The sequence below is a fragment of the Dicentrarchus labrax genome, unplaced genomic scaffold (assembly GCF_905237075.1).
Source record: "Dicentrarchus labrax unplaced genomic scaffold, dlabrax2021, whole genome shotgun sequence".
NCBI lineage: Eukaryota > Metazoa > Chordata > Actinopteri > Moronidae > Dicentrarchus > Dicentrarchus labrax.
In genome coordinates, this window is record NW_026136721.1 from 20,250,260 (window position 1) to 20,272,494 (window position 22,235).

Genomic DNA, 22,235 nt, shown 5'->3' on the forward strand with positions numbered 1-22,235 from the left:
ATGTTGCCTAATTAGATATCTTCTCAAGAGCTTGACTGACAGCTGACTCAATCTATTTTAGTCTAATATTGTAATTGATGGTCCTCAGCAAGAACAGCAGTTACAGTTATAGCAGATAATGGGGACTCAAATAAAAAAATAAAGAGGAAGACATAAATTCACAATCTGACAAATATTTGGCTTGAGAATGAATCATTTAAAGGCCAACCACATAGATTTTACATACATGAAAACCAGTACAAGTTCAAAATACAATGCCAAAGGTGCCTCTATAATGTAGAAAACGGAGCTGGCTCAGTCATTTCATGTTTTCTGCAGCAGTTGCAACAGTTTAAGAATACGTGTTAGGAAAGCTGTGGTTTGGAGGCTTGTGTGAATATTTGTGGGGAAGTCATGAGATTGGTTTTTAACTTCCTCAAGATCTGATCTTGCTGTTTTAAAAAGCCTTCATTATTTTGCTCCCTCAGAGTTCTGCCCAGGTGTGCCATGGAAGGGCCTTCAGAACATTGACCCTGAGAATGACCCCAACATGACCCCTGGCAGCGTCCCCAGCGGTCCCACCATCAATACCAACATCCATGACGTTAATCGATACCTCCTGAGGGACAGGAATGGAGGTATGAACAGAGGCAAGGCCACTTATATTAATTTTAATCAGTAACCCAGATGGAAAGTGAATCAGAAAAAATTCACTTAATAATTAATTAACTTGCACAAGCTGACCCATGGGACTATCTCTACATCACATGTCTCAATATCATGTGCTTGTACTGATGCATACATGAACTTGTATTTCTTTTTCTCTCCATCTCTGGTCACAACACTGTTACTTCTACGACCATATAGCCACTACCCCAGCTCTTCCACTTCAGAATGGCTCTCTGCCTCCAACCAGCAGTGACTGGCCAGTCAGTGGCTACCCTAGCTCTTTCAGTCTGTCGTCCTCTGATGGAGACAGCTCAGGTACACATCCAGAGTATCTTCCCTCCATGTGTGGACCTGCTAAACCTCTCCTCATCCAAATGGGAGCCCTGATAAAACACTGTCTTAGAATCCCTTCTTATCCTGACCCAACCTCACCTTGACCCGTATTGATGACCCTTCTTACCCTATGTAATACCTAAACTTGTTCCCTCAGTGCCTTTTTAAACAACTAAGACACCAACCTCACCCAATCGTGACCTTCAACCATTTGTGCCTCTTTGACCCAAACCACAAAAAAAAAAAAACCTCACCCCACCTGGTCATGACATCAGTACACACCCTGTGTTTGTTGTTGTTTGTTCTGTGTGTGGGTGATTTAAGATAGATATTCACAAAAAATTCAGGTCTCTTCTTTTTGAATATTTCATTTGAAGTTGTGATTCTTAAAATATTTTCTTTGTAGACACTGTTTTTGCATTTACAAAAAGGCAGGGATTGCACATGTATCCAGAACAGTGGTACTTTAAACTGAAAAATAAACATACAAATATTTGTTTTGCTGTCTGTCGGAATGGCACAGTAGACATAGTTTGTACATTGTACACTTCAGCAAGTATTATGTCTATTTTAACATTATTAAGATTAAAGATAACTTTTACAGCAGAAAGATTTCAGGTAGATGCAGATGTAAGTTTTTATTTAGTATGTTATTATTATATTTGGCTCATTGCAGTTTAAATGTTAAAAGTTTGAATTTAATTATATTATTGAAACATTAAGCTCCTATTAAAGATATTGTGGTATTATTAGAACCAGTAAGTGCATCAGGAACATAAATGCGTTCTTTTGAGCTTGAGACCTTAGTCAACCAACTACGTTGTAACAATATGTCTTCGGTGTGTTACCGGTTTTCTCTCAACCATCTCCCCATCTTCTCTCCATCTAAAGGTAAACTGTCTGACATGAAGTCCACCTGGTCCCAAGGGCCCATCTCTCAGAGCCAAGCCTCTCTGTCCCATGAGCTGTGGAAAGTCCCTCAGGGGCCCCGCAGCACCACAGCCCCTTCCCGGCCCCCGCCAGGCCTCACCAACAACAAGCCCTCCTCCACCTGGGGCGGCAACTCCCTGGGCCTGGCCCAAGGTTGGAGCGGCTCCTACTCCTCTGGTGAGCACTCTAAAACATTCTATACATGGGAAACATTGCTAAGCGCATCGACACTAGTCTCACGTTTCACTTTGAGGTGTTCCATACCAGGACTAGATCTGCTACTATATTAACATCGTTACAATCTTTAGTCCATTAACTTATATTGAAACAAATGATACTGTATGTTGCTGCTAAGACCTTATCCGAGATGTCAGGATTGAGTAAATCAAGAAGGTTCAACAATGCCTTCTTGAATCGAACACATTCTGTGATATATTTCACACCCAGCAAACAAAGACATGACTGAGATGCATAGGTGTGGCGGAGTTCACAGCTGCATCTGTGCACTCGCAGCACTCGGGATAGAAAGGCCGGGTGAACACACCCCGCTTAAACTGACATTTTGAGGTTTACCGTCTCTGTGAGAAGCCTTTAATCATCATAGATGTGACCTTGTTTTAAAAATTCACACAGGTTGAAGAGCCAAGACTACTTTTAGTACCTCAGACAAGAATTGTATGTGAAAATGTTCAACGGTTGGTGGAAGGTGTCACGTTTTACTGAGAGTTAAACTCTCTGACCTTCAGCTCAGAGCTAACAGGCCCTGAACGTGGTTTGACAGGAAATCCCATTTTGTACAGTTCCCTTTTTAGAATTCTATTATACAGGTACTGTCACTTGAAACGTATTTGTCACATACTCTTTGTCTTAACTCTTGCCTACTGAACGACTTTATTTTAATTACAGAGTCACAAGTAGGGATGTCCTGATCAAGGGTTTTTAGCCTCCTGATCGGAGTCATTTATTTATTGAGTATCTGCCAATACCGAGACCCGATCCGATACTTGTATTTACTTGCATTCCAGTGTTTGTTGCGTCAGTGCAGCTTTTACCCAAATGAACTGTATTTTGCGTGTTTATTTACATTGTCTCTACATCTTTTTAGCGGATTACATTAAATAATTACTCTTATTGGCTTTTTGTTTGCGGGACTTTTGGAAAGATAATACTCAGCAGCTCTACTACTTCACTTTTTCTTTCATAATTTATCCAATTAAAAACTTAATGCTTAACATTGTATCTAACTGTGTCTACATTTCTGTTACAGAGGGAACCACCTGGAGTACTGACAGCTCCAACAGGACCAGCAGCTGGCTGGTGCTGAGGAATCTCACCCCACAAGTATGTCCTCTGTTCTGCTTATTTTTGCTAAATTGAAGCCATAGTGTATTATGATTAGAGGCAGCATATATATGTACATTTTGGGGATTCAAAGATTGATCTAGTCATAAAGCAGTGTCAAAAAAATAAAAACATTAACCAATTAATCTGATGGATTAGGTGTAGGATAATCAGATATGATTCTCCTTTTAGTTAGTGAGAAAAGGTGAAATTAAAAAAGTGAGATAAAAACTGTATGTGTCTTTTTCTTGAATATAACAGAATAAAAAAAAAAAAAGATAAAAAATATAGCATCAACAGTGAGTAAAGAATAGACTCAGATATTAGCTGTAACTGCAATTTTCTTCATTGTTTTTTCCTATTGTGCTCCAGATTGATGGTTCAACTCTGCGGACCCTGTGCATGCAACATGGCCCCCTGATCACATTCCACCTCAACCTGACCCAGGGGAACGCTGTGGTGCGCTACAGCTCCAAGGACGAGTCTGCCAAGGCCCAGAAGTCTCTGCACATGTAAGCCTTAGTAAAGTCTCTTACATCAGCCAAATTCTTAGCAAACCAAATTAATGTCTTCTTTCTTTTTTTTTTCTCCTCAACTTCCACTGCTTTTGTATGTTAAAGTGAAGCAGCTATAACAAAAAATTGAAAATGGGGAACGCTTTGGGAAAATACGATGTTCTTGGTTTCCTAATGGTGCTTTCCCATACTGAGATTATTGTTAGGCCAGTCACATGGAAGAGGAGGTGGAGAATCATGCTGTAGTCAGCTGTTATATTTTACAGTGAGTCGTGTAATAGTCAAAGTGAAATGGTGGGAAACACGAGTGTAAAACAAGTCTGGGGGTATACTGGCTGTTTGTGGTTTTTAGATTCATTCCTAATTTTGTTTTGCTAATAGTGGCAGCCACTGCAACTGGTTGTCATGGAAACAAAATCCAAAATGCATGACCCACTTTTCAACAGCAGCGGCACAAAATGTGGTTATGTCAGGGCACAAAAAAGCATAATAACGTGATCAAGCTCTAAAAAAGCAGTGCCATTTATCTAAGAAGTGTGTCAGGTCCCATTTTTATTTACAGAACACATATTTATGAAAAGTGCTGGTTATACTTATACTTATTTCTAGTTCAATTATTGTAATTTCCCTTTTTTTCCCTCTTGTTAGGTGTGTGCTTGGAAACACCACCATCCTGGCAGAGTTTGCTGGCGAGGAGGAGGTGAACCGATTCTTTGCACAAGGCCAGTCGCTAGGGGCAAACACCACTAGCTGGCAGGCCAATTCGGGAACCAATCAGAACCGGATGGGGGCTTCGCAGTCCCACTCTATTGGCCAGTGGAGCAGTGGCGGCAACGGTGGCAAGGTCAGCGGAGGCGATCTGCTGTGGGGAGGGGTGCCCCAGTACTCCAGCCTGTGGGGGCCGCCAAGCGGAGAAGACGCTCGCGTGATCGGGAGCCCCACCCAAATTAACACCCTACTGCCTGGAGACCTGCTGAGTGGGGAGTCCATGTAGGGTGATGCCACGATACACTAACCAACCAACCAACCAACCAACCCACCACCACCATGTCATTTAAGCCATCGGTGGAAGGTGGGATGGAAAAAGTAAAAAAACAAAAAAAAACAGGAGCAAAACCCAAGCAAATCATGTGGCGATAATCAGTATCAATTTGAACTGTTTTGAACTGTGAATTGTGAATCAGAAGGCTGGGGTCCCTACCACACAGACTGCAGACTCCAGTCCTTCTGTTTTGCTTATGTTTTTTATGTTCAGCTTACCTTTTTTGGAAGAAAGAAAGCAAGGGGTTTTTGTTTTCTTTCCTTTCGGTATTTTTGAAATGCATCATATAAAAACAAACTGAAATGAGACACAACACAAAGAAACATTTTAAGTGTTTTTAGTTTTTCCACAAGTATACATGACATTCTGTGTGAAGTGTTTTTAGGAGAAGCAATCAAAGCTGCCATCTGAGACTTTCCTTTTCCCTCCAAAAAAAAACAAAAATCATCCCAAAATAAGACTTAAAACGACCATTCCCAGCATGTCCATGGCCAATGATGTGGTTCAAAGACCTTTACTAGTTATGTTAACGTTTGTTTCTCAGCACTAATATTAGCCTTAAGTGCTCTCTGGCCCAGGTCCTTCCCAAGCCAACTTTTTTAGTTTGTTTTGTAACTAAAGAAATAGCTGAAATCTTGCACAGTTTCACCCTCTGAGCCAGCAAGTGGTACAGGACATGACTGGTGACAAACTCTGTCACTGGGCTGTAAGAAGGCCTGGCCACGTGACTGGCCCTACCAATCATCAGCTTAATGATTTTAATTTGTATTCTCATAGGGATTGACACAGCTGTTAAATGTTCTCCTTTTTTCTTTTTTTTTGTAGGTCTAGACCCAAGCGCATTTATTTTATATCTATCACAACACATAAGCTGAGATAAGATTATTTGTGAACCTCGCTGCGTCTCTCCGTACATTGCCTGTGTACGTTGGGTGGCACCTAATCATTGACGTCTGCAAGCCCAGATCCTTCTGGTCACCTTCAACTTGGAACCCAGTCGCCTGCTGGTGCTCTGTTGAATTTTCTATTGACCTATTTGTTATAAAGCCCAGCAGTCTGTATGGTCAGCCAGTTTTCGGAGGAAAAAAAGAACACAATTTCAGCTTCATGTGACAGTTACATTGTGCAATATACACCATAGACCTTTCTTCCGTCCCGATCTATGTCCACCGGAGCTGGTTTCTCTTTTGTTTTGTTTTTGTGATTGTTGCTGATTGCAGCAAAAGACTTTGGAACTTCAAAAAACCTTACCCCTTTTCAAAACTTGGATTCCCTCCAGGCTGCCAATCCCCTGAAACTGTTGGGAAAACTCTGCAAAGAGGAAGAAGCAACTGTTGAACTGTGCATGCAGCAAACTGTACTAAAGAGTGACAGAGTACAGAATAATGCACACTTCCTCTCTGCATGCCACAGCCACACCCAACAGAGACTGAATCCACAGTGGGATTGGATGGTTCTGGGTATCTGGCACAATACCAAATAAGAGGGGTTTCTCCTAATGCAGTAGACCTACGAGTGTTCCTTGCGTTTGGTACTGTACAAACAGAAGAGACTTAGACTTTTATAAATTCAAAGGGTTTTATCATAGCACTTATGAAGAGCAAATCGCTTCAACTGCAATCCAATAAATCAAAAAAGGAGCAGCAAAAACATTGAAAACAACAAAAAAAGAAAAATACTGCTCTTTTATGTACTATATCTATTCCTTGGAAATGTGTCTGGCGTTCCTCTGGTAGCAGGATGAAGGGAAACAAAACTGAAACGTACCATTGGACTTTGTGGGACAAAACTGCAGTCTGATTTTAAATTTGTTTTCCTCCTTTGGACAATATCAAAGTGAATATCACTGTTACTCCAAATGTTTAGCCTTGTTCTGTTCGGAGGCACTAGACTTGCAACGTCAGCTGTCTCTGACAGCCGCCGGCCAGTCGGCCGGCCGGTCAGTCAGTCAGTCAGTCAGTCAGTCAGTCAGTCAGTCAGTCAGTCAGTCAGAGTCGGGTGGGGAGGGGGGAGCGTCCACTGAGTGCCTCTCTGCTGTGGTCCTCTGGGTGTCAAGCGGCAGCCCCACAGCGCAGCACTTCCTCCTGGGCTCCACTTGACCCTCCCTCAGTCTCGCAAGAAAAAGCAAAAGCTGCTCCAAGACTGGCCAATGACGGCTCTCCGCCACACGTGGCATCTCCAACGGGGGGCCTGCCACCACTCGACCCTGCTGTCGTTCCTGCCCTCTCCCCCATCTCTCAGTTCTTTGACACAAAGATCACTTTAGCTGGAAGATGTAATAGTCATATTTCTGGAATTTTTGCCAGTGTACTTTTTATTTTTTTGAAAAAGGTCATTTGACTTTATTTTTTTTCAATGTTTTATGTTGTTATTTTTGTCTACATGCAGTGGTCTACAAAATTCTGGCTGCTGAACTAGCCCTTCACTGTTCATATGCAGAAACACTTTGGTCAGAGGTGCCTCTGTATGTTCATCCTGTGTATTGAATGCAAAACGAGGATCAATACTACAGAGCGTTATTGATTGTCTATTTGTTTTTAACTGATCATGCTTTTGTGTTTGACAGTATTCTGTAGTACTTCCAGGTAGTATCTTGAGATGTGTAAAAATAGGGTGTCTCAGACGGTGGGGTGTGGGTGTTTGTCGCTCCAAGCTGCTCCGCCTGCCCGCAGGCTGTCCCCCCTTGCCCTTTGCCTAGCTGCTACGCTATGACCTCCTCGCCTCCTTCACCTCAACCAGACCCAGTAGCCCTCCCCTGACCAGGCACCAACAGGCCCTCCTATATGTTTCTATGCAAAAGACTAGAGGCTGGGGCCCTTTACAACATGCCAAACCTGACTTGGGAATGAGCACTCCTCCCAGACCTTGGCAGACCCTAACAGTTGTCCCCCGTGCGCTTCTGTCAGCACTTCAGAATGGCCCGCCGTTTCTGTAAAGTCAGGCTACGCCACCAGAACACTGTCGCATACTAAAGTCCAAACACTTTATCAAAGGTTGGCCTTTTTCTCTGCGCTGAAGACACTTCTGTCCAGCTTGATCTCAGGGTAGGGGAGTTGATGATACCAAGTATGAGATGCAGCTCTCCGTATCTGTCCTTTCTACTGTGAGAGCAAAGTCTTAAATTAAAAGGCCATCTGCGCAAACAATATGTACAGACCTCATGCCTCGAACTTAATCCTAATTAGAAGGGAAAAGGCTTGTATTAAATCCTTTTCTGAAAAGGTGGCCTATCGTTACTTTTTGGGCCTCCTTATTACATGTAAAAGATGCCAATGTAATGTGCCAATATAAATTTGCTGTGTCATACTGTATCTTTATAGAGAGCACTTCTGTTCCCTGTTTGGAGGAGCTTTGATAACCTTTGCAGAGGGTGCAGCGGGGGACAGGAGGGATCAAACAAATGGGCGGCAGCATCACACCCTTAAACGACTGAGGTTTCTTTTTTTTGTTTTTTTAAATGCTTTTGTGGGGAATGCCCAATGCTAAGGAGAAAATCTTTACTCAGTTGGGGGTTCCAGTTTGCTACAGTGCACAGTTGATGATGGGTAATCCCGGGTACATATTTTTTTAAAACCAAAAATGAAATCGCATTTTAACGTCATTTTTATGAAGTTTGACATAAAAATCTTAAAAATGCTAAAAAATCTAAACGAAAAAAAAAAGATCTATAATATGTTAAAGCTCTGCACTTCTAGCTGAAACGTCTCCGGTCATCAGCCTCTACTACCACCATCTAAAGGAGTAGACTGGTGGCCGGGGTGCCTTTTTGTGGATGCTGTATTTATCTCGTTTTTATGTTTGTGTCCTGCTCAAAGCGGGCCCACTGAACTGTACATTTCCACAGACCCAGATGGCTTGGGCCCACTGTATCAGCCTCACTCTCCTCACTCTGCATAAGCAGGAGGGGAGGGGCACATTTCAAGAGGTACAAAGTCTTAAAACATTTTAAAAAAAGTTTTAAAAATTAAAAAAAAAAAAAAAAAAACAAGAAAACGGGAAAAGGCTACCTTTCAGGACTTGCAGTCCTGCAGCACACAAGCAAAAATCACTATTGCCTGTTTCTGTAACTGCCTTGATCCAAGCTCAGACAGACCCAATAGCCGAGGACCTCCCAGCATCCTGTACTAACTGGAGAACCCTGACAGTGAAGGGGGTTTCCCATGCTGCACCAGCATCGAGAGGCTCTCCTCTCTACAGCTCTGTTCTAGATAACAGTATATATGTATACACTACATATATATATATATATATACTGTGAGTATGGTGTGTGGTATCACCTCTTCAGACTTCTTGGATCGTAACCTCTGAAACTTTTCATTTTTGTTTGAAAGGTCTTGGTTTAATACAACTGAAAATGAGCAATATGTATTTTCCCCGCAAATAAGTGATACGAATGAAAGAATTCGGGTCGGGTGTAAACTGATACTTGATTGATTGAAAGCTATGTCTTTCTTATATGGAGTTGGATATGCACGTTCTGGTTTTGATGACATATTACAGTACTTTGAAGTGCTTGTACTGTATATATGTGTTGTTTGTTAATTAGCCTGTCAAAAAGCCCAACCCAACCAGTTGATAAAAAAATCACAAACATATCAAAACGAAACAAAATATTGAACACAAATACTTGAATCATGGAGCGCCAATAACGTAATGTGAAGTCAATAATTTTTGTTCTCTCCATCTGACAGGTACACTTAGGGGCTTTTAGAGAATATTAAAAATGTATTGCATTAAGTTACAAATACAAAATCTTTGGAAAAAATGCAAAAGTAATTTTAGATGTGTGCTTGAAAGTCAGATGTTTGTATGAATGTGTGCGCAAGAAACTGTGTGTACCGGGCACATGGCCTGCTGTTATGTTCCACTCAGTATGTTATATTTTGTGTCTATTTTTATCTTCTTCTTTTTTTTTTTTTTTTTTTGTTTGTTGTTCTGTCAAAAACTATTCTGATAGACATTGTTATTATCTTCTAACGTTGCACTGAGTGTCTTCTACCCCTCACTCAGCTAATCGTAGATAAATGAGTCTAAGTACAGAGGGGAGATGGTGACAATTCATGTGTACATGTTTACTCAAGGACTTAATGGATTTTTTTTTTCATTCTATCTGTAAAAAGTTTATCTACCTTATAGTGGCTTTTATTGTGGAATAATCCAATACAAGGATTATCATTGAGTATTGCACCATTTTGTTCCAATTATACAAAAAAAAATGGAGAAAAAAATCTAAATAGAAAAAAGTACAAAAAAAACTAAAAAACAAAAAAGGGGAAAAAAAAAACAAAGAACTGTGGCCATAGCTAGCTGTAGAAGGACTAGTAATCCCTATGTTAACTTCATGGAGAAATGGAAAGGGATAAAGTGTGGGAGGTGAGTTTGTTACAAGACTCATTTCAGAGGTGCCTATCTTTTCTGTTGTTTTTTTATTTTTGTTGCAAAAGCCACCTGTCGTTTACAAGCATTTCATTTGTCTGAAGTTCAATGAAATAGGATAGAAATTTATAACAGGAATGTTGTAAAAAATAAAAGGACAAATTTCATCTTCCATCAAATATGGACATGAAAATCTTGCAAAATGAAGATTTATGCTACTTTAAGAACTCTGGGATTGATCAGTGTTGTGTCATATTTCAATTTTTAATTTCTCTTTCAATGTCGACAGACTATCTCTGTATGTATTGAGTTGTGATTATATGTTTTCTGTAAGCGACGCAGTTTGCTCACTATCTTGCACACTCAAAAGAAAAAAAAAAAGATATGGATTTTGTCTCAGGAAGGCCAGGGTTCCAGATACCAACTCCAACATTTCTAAGGTTTAACGTTTGTGTGGGGAAAAAAGCAACGGAAAACAATTAAACTCCAAGCAAGCACTGAAGGTTATGAGTTTAACAGAATATAGAGAGTACCATTGTTTCTTTAAAACACAACAAAAAAAAAAAAGTTCGTAGCAAGTTATATATTTACCAAATAAGACTGAGAATCAACTTTTGAAAAAAGTGGAGTGCTTTACATGTGAAATCTAAGTAGAAATTGCTTTACATTTAAACAATGATCAATGGTTTGATTGTCAAAAAGACAGTGACAGAAAATGCATTTGTATGTTTTGTTCTTTTTAAGTTTCCATCCTGTAGTTCAGGAGCATCGTGCAAGAAGTTTTTATTTTTAATCACCTCTCCTGTCTGTTAACGTGTCTGTTTCTGTGGCAGGTATTCAATAGTTGAGAGATTTCTTAACATGTAACAGATGGTTTTTAGAGGCGGGTTGAAGTCGAGGAATAAAGCTGGTTTTTAAAGGATCATGATCTATGCACAAGTGGGAGGGAAGAGTCCAAACCCAGCTGCTGTACTGCGGGCGTTTGTCGACTCAGGCTCTGGGGTTCAGGGTTCGATGTAGGGTTGTTCTTGTTTTGTCTCTTTGCTCAAATTTCCTCCACTCTACTCCCTACCCCCCCTTATTATCATCATCATCATCATCATCATCATAATCATCATCATCATCATCATTATCATCATCTAATGTTTTAGCAAAACTTTACATTGCGTCGCCATGCTGTGTAATCCTTAACCAATGAGCGCTTATCCTGCTAAAGCACTGTGGGTTGTACTGAAAAAAAAAAGCCCATGACTTTTAAGGCTGTCTGTTTTTTAAGGGGAGGAGGGTGGGTGGGGGAATGGGGGTACTTTGCCTTTGCCTTTCTCTTTACTTTGAAAAAAAAAAAACATTAAGGAAAAATGTCTGTAACTGAAATACAAAGTTGTGGCTTTTAATGTTGTTCTTTTTTCTCCTCATAGAATGTGATTGTTAAGGACATGCACCGGAAAAAAATGTTTCCATGGATTATGGAGCTTCTTTCGGACTATATTAATAAATTACAAATTTTCTTGGCTGTTACTAGATGTCTTGTCTCTTTTTTAAAAAACAACACAGAGTTCTTAGTTTGCTTCAGTTTTGATTCATATTGATTTAAAGTAACTTTATTTTAATGCATACTGAATATAAGCACAAGAGGATATTTAACATACAGTATATTAGGGGTGGGTGATATGACCGTATATCAGCTATGTCAGCTAAAACTAATGCAGTCTAGCAGTCCTGCAATAAATCCGCCCTTCATGATGAAGGATTTATTGCAGGACATTTGTTTTAATAAATAAACTAATAAACTAAGTGTAGGTTTTAAATGTATTCAAAACTAAGCTAAGGGAGGCAGTGCATTCAGTTAGACCTTATGGACACACAATGCATTTTGGTAAGAAACAAACGTAAACAGGCAGTAATAAAAAACTCCACAGGGCAGCTTTAATTTGTTGAAGCAGCCAAAAACAGACATTCCTGTCTGGTTATTTTATCCAATAATGTCAATTTATTAATTAATTTATAATTTATGAATTCATTTTTTCAGAAAATGTCTTTCAACATTTTGCATTGGCATTTAAATGTGATGGAAGATTTTGTCCATATCACTCACCCCATTGGCAGCCAATATTTATAAAGGCTCTTGAAAAGAGCCAAAATATAAACACTCTTCAAATGGTGAAATATACATGCAATTTTAAAAAAAAACTGTCTGAGGAGAATCTTAGCTGTTCAAATGTTTTTAACAAAAAGTGCTAAATGGAGTCCAGTGAGTTTCAGGGAGCTGAGTTGATAAGCTGGTCTAGTTCATGATGCTGGTAAGAAGATCAAATATTTGGTCTCTGAGACTCCTTCCTGGGGTGAAGGGCCCCAGTGGGGCTTTCATAATGGTTTTCAGGACAGGATTTCTTTACAGGGCAGTTCCTGTACTCAGAGGGCTCCATTTCCTCCAGATGTCGAGAGGCCAGTTTTTGACTGGCAAGCTGCACACCAGCCATATCCTCGTAGATGGGGGCCTGATGGTGTGCCTTGACTCTGCGACGCGATTTGCCCTGACAGTCACAGAGACAGGAGAACAAATCAGTGGAGGGGACAAACAGAGTTAACATACTCTCGATTTCCTGTGTTAAAATCAGAGTTTGTCATTTTCTCTAGAGGCAACACCTTTAATAGGAAGCTGCCTCACCAAGTCTAATCCTCACTGTACTGTTCTACTACTCTACTTGTAAAAAAAACACTGTGCTTCAATACTCGTATACACATCTTAAAAATAAACTAAAAAGTATAGTAGATGTTTCACTGCCTTCCCCATTGAATTTTGAGAAAAACATGCTGGCAAAACTGTCAGCACCAAGTTATGAAACTAGTGTGGTTTTGTGGTGAGCTGCAGAGGAACTCAATGGCACGCTCTCAGCAGGCAGGTGCTACTTTCGTGTTATTTTCCCCTTTACCCTTACTCTTGTGTAGTGTTTGAGCAGCCCATTATACCGCAGGTCCCCACTCACTTGATAAATCAACACAAATCCAAGGAGGAAAACGAGAATGGCCACAGCTGAGGACAAAGCATACAGCAGGGTAGAGTAGCTGGGACAGCTACACTGAGTGCCTGTGAAGAAGCAGAGAGAAAAATGTTAAAAATAAGAGCGTCCGCTTCACTGCTGCTGTGCAGGACACAAACGCTCAGACCCCCCCCCGAGAAACCACACTGACAGCATTCAGTTTCCGTCCCACAACACATTCTTGTCTTTCACACTTAAATGTAGATTCATAAGATAAAAACACTTGCAAAGTACATGCTAGTAAGTTGTTAAAAGGCACCTTGAAAGCCACTGAGCCAAACTTCCTTCCAAGTTTCAGGCTGCAGTTAGTTATTATTTTGAGGGACAGATAAGCTTCTATATAACACAAAGATCAAATGCAAACACCCAAACTGCTCATGAACAGGAAAATAAACGGCTGTTATCATCAGACAGGAGTCCAATAATCTATTTTAAATAACCTATGAGTCAATGTCCTAAATTATACAGGAATATTTTCCTGTCAAAAACTGATGATAGATTAAATTAAAAAAAGCTAAATCAGTGGTGTCTTTTTGACTTCCTGGCCCGGATCCCTCTTTAAAAACAGACCACAAATTAATAGTATAATAGTTTATAGGCCAAAGAATTTGGTAAAACAGGTGGACATTGCAGTTTTCAACAGCTGAAGTAAATTGTGTATTTGTTGGAGACTTTCAGCTGTGAATTAATGCACATTTGTTGTGTTTGTTGTAGTGAATATTTAAAGCAGCTGGACAGTTTGTGTTGGATTTACTCCAAAAAAAAAAAGGATGAATGATGTGAATAAGGAATAAATATCAGCCTGTGCTGGCGGCTGTGGCTCAGAGGCAGAGCGGGTCGTTCCTTAATCGGAAGGTTGTGGGTTCGATCCCCGGCTCCTGGTGCCACATGTCAAAGTATCCTTGAGCAAGATACTGAACCCCAAATTGCTCCTGATGCCATGCATCAGTGTATGAATGTTAGTTTCTGTTTGATGGGCTTTGCCATCACTGAGTGAATGTGTGTGAAAGCGCTTTGAGTGGTCAGAAGACTAGAAAGGCGCTATACAAGTACAGGTCCATTTACCAGTGTGGCTCATTAGTGTTTTTTCAGCAGTGCTCCAACCTATTTTATTTCTGTCTTTTCATGGGTTTTGTTGACAATAAGAAATATCTTTAAGACATAATTATGATTTCAAAATCTGTGAAAGAGTGGTTTATGGCACTGCCCAATGTTGCCTAACATCTCAGCTATAATGGAAAAGCACTTTCCATTTTTTTTATTGTTTGCTTAAACTATAAAAGCATACATTTATTATTAGTCTAAGTAAAGTAAAATATTTTAAAGCCTATAATTTTAATATAATACATCACACCGTACAGTCTGATTCAACAATCCCTAGCACACTGTTAACAGGCTATAGGACTACATACATAAGATAAATACCACTAGATTGTTTGATGCGTTATCTGACTGAATGATTACCCTCATTACATGAAGGAAAAGAAAAGAAAAATAAAAAAAAATATTGCCATCCGTTACTGAGGTCTATTTTGGTCTAGTGTTTCAGTTGAGCACACACTCACAGACATACAAGTAAAATTAAAATAAGGGAACACTGCTATTGTGAAACTGAAGGAAGTGATCGGAAGACTTTTGCATAATGTTTCAGGGCATGTGACATCTGAAACCTGAACATACTCAACTCAAATCATTATTTGGACTAAATGGACAAAGGTCATTGTCATCGTTATGGATATTATCAGTAATGGTTATGTTAGTAGAAGGCCAGCATCTTGAGATATCAGAACTGGGCAGATAGGTCAGACACTCAGAGACATTGAAACAACAGCACAAAAGAGAAGGAGCTAATCCTGAAAAAAAAGAAATGTAGGTTAGTTTGAGTAACCTGGCCATTAAGTCCCACTGTGACCCACCTTGCACAGAAACAAAGAACGGTTTTCTTCCTAGACTGGTGCTGCTGCTGGACCTGCCCTGCAGGAGCAGCTGGCAGCTGTACAGGGCGCTGTCGTCTGGCTGCAACTGCTGCAGGGTGAGGTTGTAGGTGATGCCGCTGGGTCCGGGCACCGAGGACAACTGGAACTTCTCGGTGGGAAACTTGGACAAGGAGGATGGAGTGCTACTGCCATGGTGATGCTTTGAGTGGTACAACACCTCCACAGGTGCCCGGCCCTTCTGTCGCTTCAGACTCACCCCCTCCACAGCCAAGCCCTGCCCGTTTGGGGGGAGACAGGGGAGTACAGCCGAGCCCCCAGCACATGTCTCTACCAACCCTATGTCCACTGACCCAGGGGTATCTCCAGAGGGGAGAGGGAATAACACTTAGAATATGACCTTTTGGCTGAGGGATACACTGAGATGATTTGGAGTAAAGCATTCTGACCTCTTTCAGAGATTTCATGTGATTTTTACTTTTCCCTTTCCTCTGGATGATCAAAATATTTTTGGGGATAGCAGCAGCAAGGTTATTAGGAGGAGTTCTTAATGTATTATATATTGAGCACATGCACTATAAATGTACCCAGATAGGACTAACTGAATGCAACCTTTACAATCTAATCAACCAAAGACAAAATGTGTGTGTAGTCAACAAACACTTTTTTGGACAGAACCTTCAGGGTATCCTAAAATATGTATTTATATTATGTATCAATACCCTTGAAAGCATGTTCAGACTGCTGTAAAAAAAAAAAAAAAAAAGTATATCTGGGGTACAGGAATTTATATTTGGGGTGTATATTAATATTTACTGTACTGTGTATTGTTGCATCCAGGAAAAAACACTTTCTCAATTCAATTTTAATAAAACTATGATTTTCACTTTTACTTGTTTTTTGGTGGCGGTATAAGTGCTGGGGTTTTATTTTCAGATCTGGAACCAGCACTATGTAATGTTGAAGTATGAGGTATAAGATGAGGTAATGCATGTCCAGGCTGCTGATTGGCGTGTATCCTCCTCCAGCATAATATACTTTATAGCTTTAGTTAGCTCTTTAATTCATAAGAAAGACCATGTCGATACATGTAAGATGTTTTGACCTTCTTGTGTGGTAACGTGGGTTGTTGTTTTGGAAAGTTTAACCTCCTGTGGGTGACAAACTGCTGAAAAGTGTGTGGGATGAAATGAGAAAAGAAAACCCTACAACTCACCGGCATTCACAAGGAGGAAGAACTCTGTGCTTTCAGGCAATGGTTTGTCTAGTCCAAGGTTGTCACCGACATAAAACTCACAGTAGTAGCGGTCAGTGTCACTGGCCCTCAGCTGAGAGATGGTCACATTCAGAGAGTGGCTGCTCGGGTCTCCACTGGCAATGGCGCGGCTTATGTAGTCGTTATTTTTTACATGAAGCTCCGTCTCGGTGTGCATGTACAGCACTTCACCTGGTTGCAGCCATCTGCGCTTGAGGTACATAGCAAAGGGCGAAGGGTTTCTCTGATCAACCACACAGGGAAGAACCACAGATTCCCCCTCATGCCTCTCCAAAAACTGAATATCACCGCATACTTCATCAAAACAAAAAAAAAGAAATGTGTTAGAGTTCATCTGCTTTTAGTCCGATGAGAGAACTTATCCTAATTTAAGACGTGTATACGTTTCAAATTAAAAGTCAGTATTTTAGAAACAATTACATTATGTTATTATATTATATATATATATTATATATCCAATATGTGAATTATATATAAATGTAATATTAGATGCGACAAATTAGCAAAATTTCACACACTATGCTATAAAATAAAAACAATATATAAATGAGATGAACAAAATGACAGCAACACCCAGTAGTATAGTCCAATGTGATACCACTACAAACTGCAGCCTAAAATATTAATATTAATATTTTAAAATTATTAAAAATAAGTTATTTAAACAGCCAAAAATTTTGGTTTTTCTTAAAGTGGTGTGACGTGTTACTCCTTTGTCCACCCACTGTATTAGAAATTAACTCCTGATAAATTCCTACAATTCAAACAGAAAAGAAAAAAACTAATGATCAGACAAGTTAGAACAACAGAACCAAACTTACCACATCCTGTCTGTGTAATGATGACCAGAGTCCACAGATAAGCCAGGTACTGGATCCTAGTCATCTTTCATACAGGCAGAAGACACTAATTAAGATCCTGAGGGACGTCAGTGTTGTCAACCATGACAGAACTGACACAAGCAAAACTGAGTGTCACAAGTTTGGTTAACTGTAAATGAAACCAAGAGGAACTCCACGAAGCTCCTCCTTTCAAACCTCAAGACTAGACAAGAGGAAACACACTCACTCAACACCACATATGATGGATCAGCTCATTCTGACTGTGGTAAAGAATTAAAAATGTAACAACAGAGCTGGGACAGAAGGTTTAACATCAGAATTGAAGTGTCTGCGCAGTAAGAATCAACAAATGCATAGAGGTCCCTAAAGATCCATGTTTTACACAGTCCTGACACAACTATTTTAGTTCAATTCATTCACAAAGTGTAGGGTTTTTTTTATTTGCATGAATTGTCTTTTACATGCTTGAGAAAAACTTTCAACAGACATAATATGTTTGCATATTCCAGAGGAAATGACTTTCTATATAGAAGGCCTGCTGACTTAAAGCTGCAGTAGGTAAAAATAACTTTTTGTCATATTTGCTGGAACGTTCACTATATCCTGACAGTAGCACATGAGACAGATAATATATGATAAAATCTGGTTCCTCCGGCTTGCTCTCGCCAATTTGCAAGAATGACATTTGCAAGAATCCACCGGAGCCAAGAAAGACGGTTGATTGTTGAGTCTCATAGCCAGGGTGGCAAATACGGAGACCCTGGGATGAGATACAACAACAATCAAATATCTTCAAGCCTCCAACCCAAAGCGTCTTTATATTTATGTCCAGGCCCTGTAGATATAGTGAAAATTTCAGCAAATACGATAAAAGGTTATTTTTCATAAAAGTTACCTACTGCAGCTTTAATCGATAAATATGCAGCTCCAGGCTTGACCAGCCAAACAACAAAAACATTTGAGTCGTACGTTTTAAATTTTTGACATTGAATAAAATAATAAAAAATACAACGCCATCATGTGGGCCTTGTACAGCCTCAATCTTTCATTATTAGGTCTATTGAAAGAAAAAAAACATATTGAAGATATTAACTTTTCACAGACAGTATGGAACGATTACAATGATTAATAACCTTTTCAATGTAAATGTTTTGAGATTGACTTGAAAAATGTATAAAATGAAAAAAAACCAATCCTTTTTTCACAGTTTTGAAAGGAAAGGGGTTAAATGGTCTTGCCATTTAATGGTCAGCAATAAGAAAATGAAAGACTGTTTTTCAAGATTTGTGAATTGAGACTATTCTGGGAGACTTGAGACTTCTAAACGACTAAGAACAACTGTGGTTACCGTGAAAAGCCGCTGGATTTATGGTTTTGTTCTTGAAGCTGCTCGTCCAAGAGGCTTTTTTCATTTCTGAGTGGCAAAGGGTTTGATCAATTTCAACCATATTTGACTGAAGTGTAGACACGAGAAAAGTTTCTAAATGAATACTTTTTCTTCAATTTGTAAAACTGCTACACAGAGTTTCTAACAGGTTATGAAACAGTCTCAATTTGATACTGGTGTCTCTATATGACTTTCATAAGTACACCAGACCATCAGTGAGAAGATTGGCTTTTTTTATATAATTATGCTTAATGCCTGCTATCAGGTATAATTCCCCTTGAAATCAATAAAGCGATTTGGTGGAAACACCACAGCTTTTGTCCACAGAGGCCACTACAATTACCAAAATAATTAAAGTTCCTTGTTGCAGCTGTAAGTATGTGTACTATTTCCCAAAGAAGTGGACGCCAGATTTTTTGCAAAAAAATCAAAAAAGACTTGGACTGTAACACGGACTCCTGACTTCACTTGGACTTGAGCCTTTTGACTTGAAAATACCTACCTTTGCCCAAGCCCAAAGTTTAAAAACTGTATTTTAAAAGTGTGAAAAAATTGTGCTATATGCTAAATAATAAATACACATTTTTAAAAACCATTTATGATTGGTGTAAATTTAATATTATCTTGTAAAAATGGCATTATATTTTAGGACTTGGGTCACAGTGCAAAGACAAAGAGTCATATTTGTGACTTCCAAAACAATGAAGTGGTCAAACAGCTCTCACTTATCTCTAAGGGTGTATCTCTAACAGTCATGTTGATAGTTTTGAGAGATCTGTATCTGTCCCCATACTGCAATACAATTGAGATATGTGTATGTTGGTTTGGGGTGCTTTCAAAAGGCTTCTTCATTTCTGACTAGTGGGGAGTTCCACATACTTTAACCGCATTCGCACTCTTCACACACTTAACTGCAGTTTTGACACGAGAAAGAGTTGTAAATGAAAAAACAAATGAAGAAATTAGTATTTCATTGACCTCTGCAAGGCTGTAACACAATTTGAATACGGAATGAGGAACAGAAAAAAAGATAGTTAATTTAGGGTGTGCAAGCAAAGTCTAAGTGCTTATTTCTCTATGAAAAACACACGAAGAGCTGATACTCAGTTCTCACTCTTTAAAACTAAAAATAAGCAATGTTAATCACTAAATCGGTGGTTTCCACTGTGGTGCTATGTATGCTCAGTGTATCAGCCTAAACGATCTCCAGGTCTCCAGCAGCCACCCTTGTAATGCATTATCAGCTCTGAAGACCCACTGTTGCATTGTTCTTCTGGTCCAGCAGGAAACCACAATGAGCGTCTTTAAAACAGACGGCTTTTGTCTACATGCTACTGCAGTTTGAGACTGCAGCTCAAGGGTCTTTATAAATGCATTTAATTACTTTTATTGATCAGCTAAACTTTTGTTTGCCTGCAAGTACATTAATAAATCTTTAACAATAGTTGGGCTCAAACTATGTGTGCATTTTAAAAGAGCATGTCTGCCCTCATTCATACTTCTAACCACAAAAAAAAAAGTGACTAACTAATTCCTAGAATTGTAAACAATTCACCAGAAGAAGTTTCCAGTTCATTAGTTTTTACTCAACGCATCTAATGGCTGTACTTACTTATGCTGTAGACAATTTCAATTAAAGACATATATAAAGCTGCTGTGAGAATTGTATTGTATTACAAAAAGGCCAATATTAAATAAACAAATTAAAATATTTATAAATGACTATATCCTCATATATATTCATCATTAGTTTGTTATTTTACTGTTGAGTCTGTATCTTTTTGGTACCCTGTCATATTACAGTATATACTATTGACATCATGAGGAGTACTGAGTCTAATGTGAATCTGTTTACAGACAGACAGACCTCACCTCAATCTAGTAAGTGAAGACAAACAAGTGGCAGTAAAATAATTTTTTATTGAAAAGAAAAAACATGAATTTGACATTGTGATGTGTCACATTTTCATTAAAAGATCAAGTTACTTTCTGGACAATTGTTCTTTATAGGACAGCTTGTATTCATCCAAATACAAACACACCTGATCCAAAGATGAGTTGGAAATAGAAACATGGAATTTTAACTTTTCGTGACAGTTTGTCGGGACTAAATTTACAAAAATGTAACATTTGAACTCATTAGTTTAAAAGAAACATTTTCCTTACATATAAGAGCTATCCTGCATAATGGAAACTTTAGTATATATACATTCTGAGCTTTTACTTCACCCAAAGTCAGTCAGTTCACCCAAATCCATGCTGACGGTTTTATGTGTCCAGATTTTGAGATACTAGTTTATGCCCCAGTAAGTTTAATTTAACTGCAACATTACCCTTATAGTCCCTATAAAAAGTGTTAGCTGTGTTCAGTAATAGTTTCTGTGATCACCAAAAATGAGATTCTATTCACATAAATTTGATTTGGGGGTAAAGAGAGAATCTTTAAACCTTGGTTTATAAAACCAAAACCCATCTGCTAGATCAGTGGTTCCCAACCTGGGGTCGGACTCCCATAGAGAATCTTAAGGGTCACAAGATTATTGAAGGTTTAATAAAGACCCACTTTCACTTCTTCAGGTCTACAAAAATCCTTCAGTGAAATAATCGGAGAGGGAAAAAAAAAACCTCACTCTTTGGTGGAACCACTCCTAGTTCATGTTCGAGGTCGTAATCTGTGACATGTTGTCACAAGTAGAAATTGCTTTATTTTTAAAAAAAAGGGGGCCACTGTACAGATTTTACACGAGGATCAGTTGCTCATCACAAGAACTACCAGCACTGAACCTCTGAAAACAGTTCAGGGAACTTGAGTAATTTAGGGTCAGTATATTTTGGCCACCGCTGTTTTAATTTTTTTTAAATCTCTCACCTTATGGAAGTGGAATACTCATTTAAGGGGATCATAAACCAAAAAAGGTTGGGAACCACTACAGAAAAGTGATCATTCTTCTTATTCGAGTGAGCTGACCCTTTAACATGAAGGACCGACGCCTTTAATGCCTAACATGTTAGTCCAGTTGATACAAAAAGGATAAAACCGTTAAAATTCAACATTTACATTTCAATGCCAAAGTTCTTGTACCTTTAAAATAAACTATCCAATATCAATGTAATAACATATCTCTTTAACACAACACCTCTTGGAAGAGTTGTCATTTATCTTATACATTTGAATGACATACTCTAACTAAAACACATCATGAAACACAAAGCCTAGCATCCAGTTGTACAGGACAGACCCACACTATAATAAAGATCAGGTACTTACTGGGTTTAACTGACCTGTCATGCCAGCTGAGTGGGTTTTAAGGCTGATATGGATGGGCTACAGACAACAAAAACAAATACAAAGCAGTAAGTGAGATGGGCAGAGGAAATACAGATTTCTTGCACTGCCTTTTTTTTATTATCCATCAATGTGCATTACAGACTTGCTGTCTACATCTCTGCACAATCAATCAGGTTTATTTTTAAGAATAGAAAGGATGGACAAAACACAAAACCAACCAGCAATACAAACTAGCCCTGCCATAAACGCCAATCTAAAATATTTTCCCTTGAAATGCTCAC

At 39.1% G+C, this 22,235-nt stretch overlaps 2 protein-coding genes across 8 annotated transcripts in view; one reads left to right on the plus strand and one right to left on the minus strand.

Annotated features, from left to right (window-relative positions):
- The window catches only part of tnrc6c2 (trinucleotide repeat containing adaptor 6C2), a 56,908-nt gene extending 45,205 nt beyond the window's left edge, over window positions 1–11,703 (plus strand). For 3 of the 6 annotated variants that reach the window (XM_051384184.1, XM_051384189.1, XM_051384190.1), the window contains 6 exons: window positions 468–629; window positions 847–963; window positions 1,873–2,088; window positions 3,179–3,252; window positions 3,625–3,764; window positions 4,416–11,703. In XM_051384184.1, coding sequence (XP_051240144.1) covers window positions 468–629; window positions 847–963; window positions 1,873–2,088; window positions 3,179–3,252; window positions 3,625–3,764; window positions 4,416–4,761 — 1,055 coding nt within the window. In that variant the 3' untranslated portion in view covers window positions 4,762–11,703. The remainder of the gene's footprint in view (window positions 1–467; window positions 630–846; window positions 964–1,872; window positions 2,089–3,178; window positions 3,253–3,624; window positions 3,765–4,415) is intronic. The other 3 variants (XM_051384185.1, XM_051384187.1, XM_051384188.1) reach the window with 3 other exon arrangements.
- Window positions 11,704–11,758: 55 nt separating this feature from the next.
- cd7al (cd7 antigen-like) lies at window positions 11,759–17,419 on the minus strand. 2 transcript variants are annotated; one of them, XM_051384229.1, is made up of 5 exons: window positions 17,258–17,419; window positions 16,377–16,730; window positions 15,143–15,523; window positions 13,173–13,273; window positions 11,759–12,719 (listed from the first exon to the last, which is right to left on the minus strand). In XM_051384229.1, the coding sequence occupies exons 1-5, from the start codon at window positions 17,319–17,321 to the stop codon at window positions 12,495–12,497; spliced, it is 1,125 nt and encodes a 374-aa protein (XP_051240189.1). In that variant the 5' UTR covers window positions 17,322–17,419; the 3' UTR covers window positions 11,759–12,494. The 2 variants fall into 2 exon arrangements, with proteins under 2 accessions (XP_051240189.1, XP_051240190.1); XM_051384230.1 differs by having other exon boundaries at window positions 16,377–16,621; window positions 17,258–17,410.
- Between the last annotated feature and the right edge of the window lie 4,816 nt (window positions 17,420–22,235).

Excerpts from the sequence above, each read along its gene's own strand:
- cd7al (XM_051384229.1), bottom strand. The coding sequence starts at position 17,321 with ATGACTAGGATCCAGTACCTGGCTTATCTGTGGACTCTGGTCATCATT. Across the intron at positions 15,524-16,376 it reads CTTCCTCCTTGTGAATGCCG|ATACCCCTGGGTCAGTGGAC; the intron begins GTGAGTTGTAGG and ends TCCCCTCTGGAG. Across the intron at positions 13,274-15,142 it reads GTTCTTTGTTTCTGTGCAAG|GCACTCAGTGTAGCTGTCCC; the intron begins GTGGGTCACAGT and ends GCTTCTTCACAG.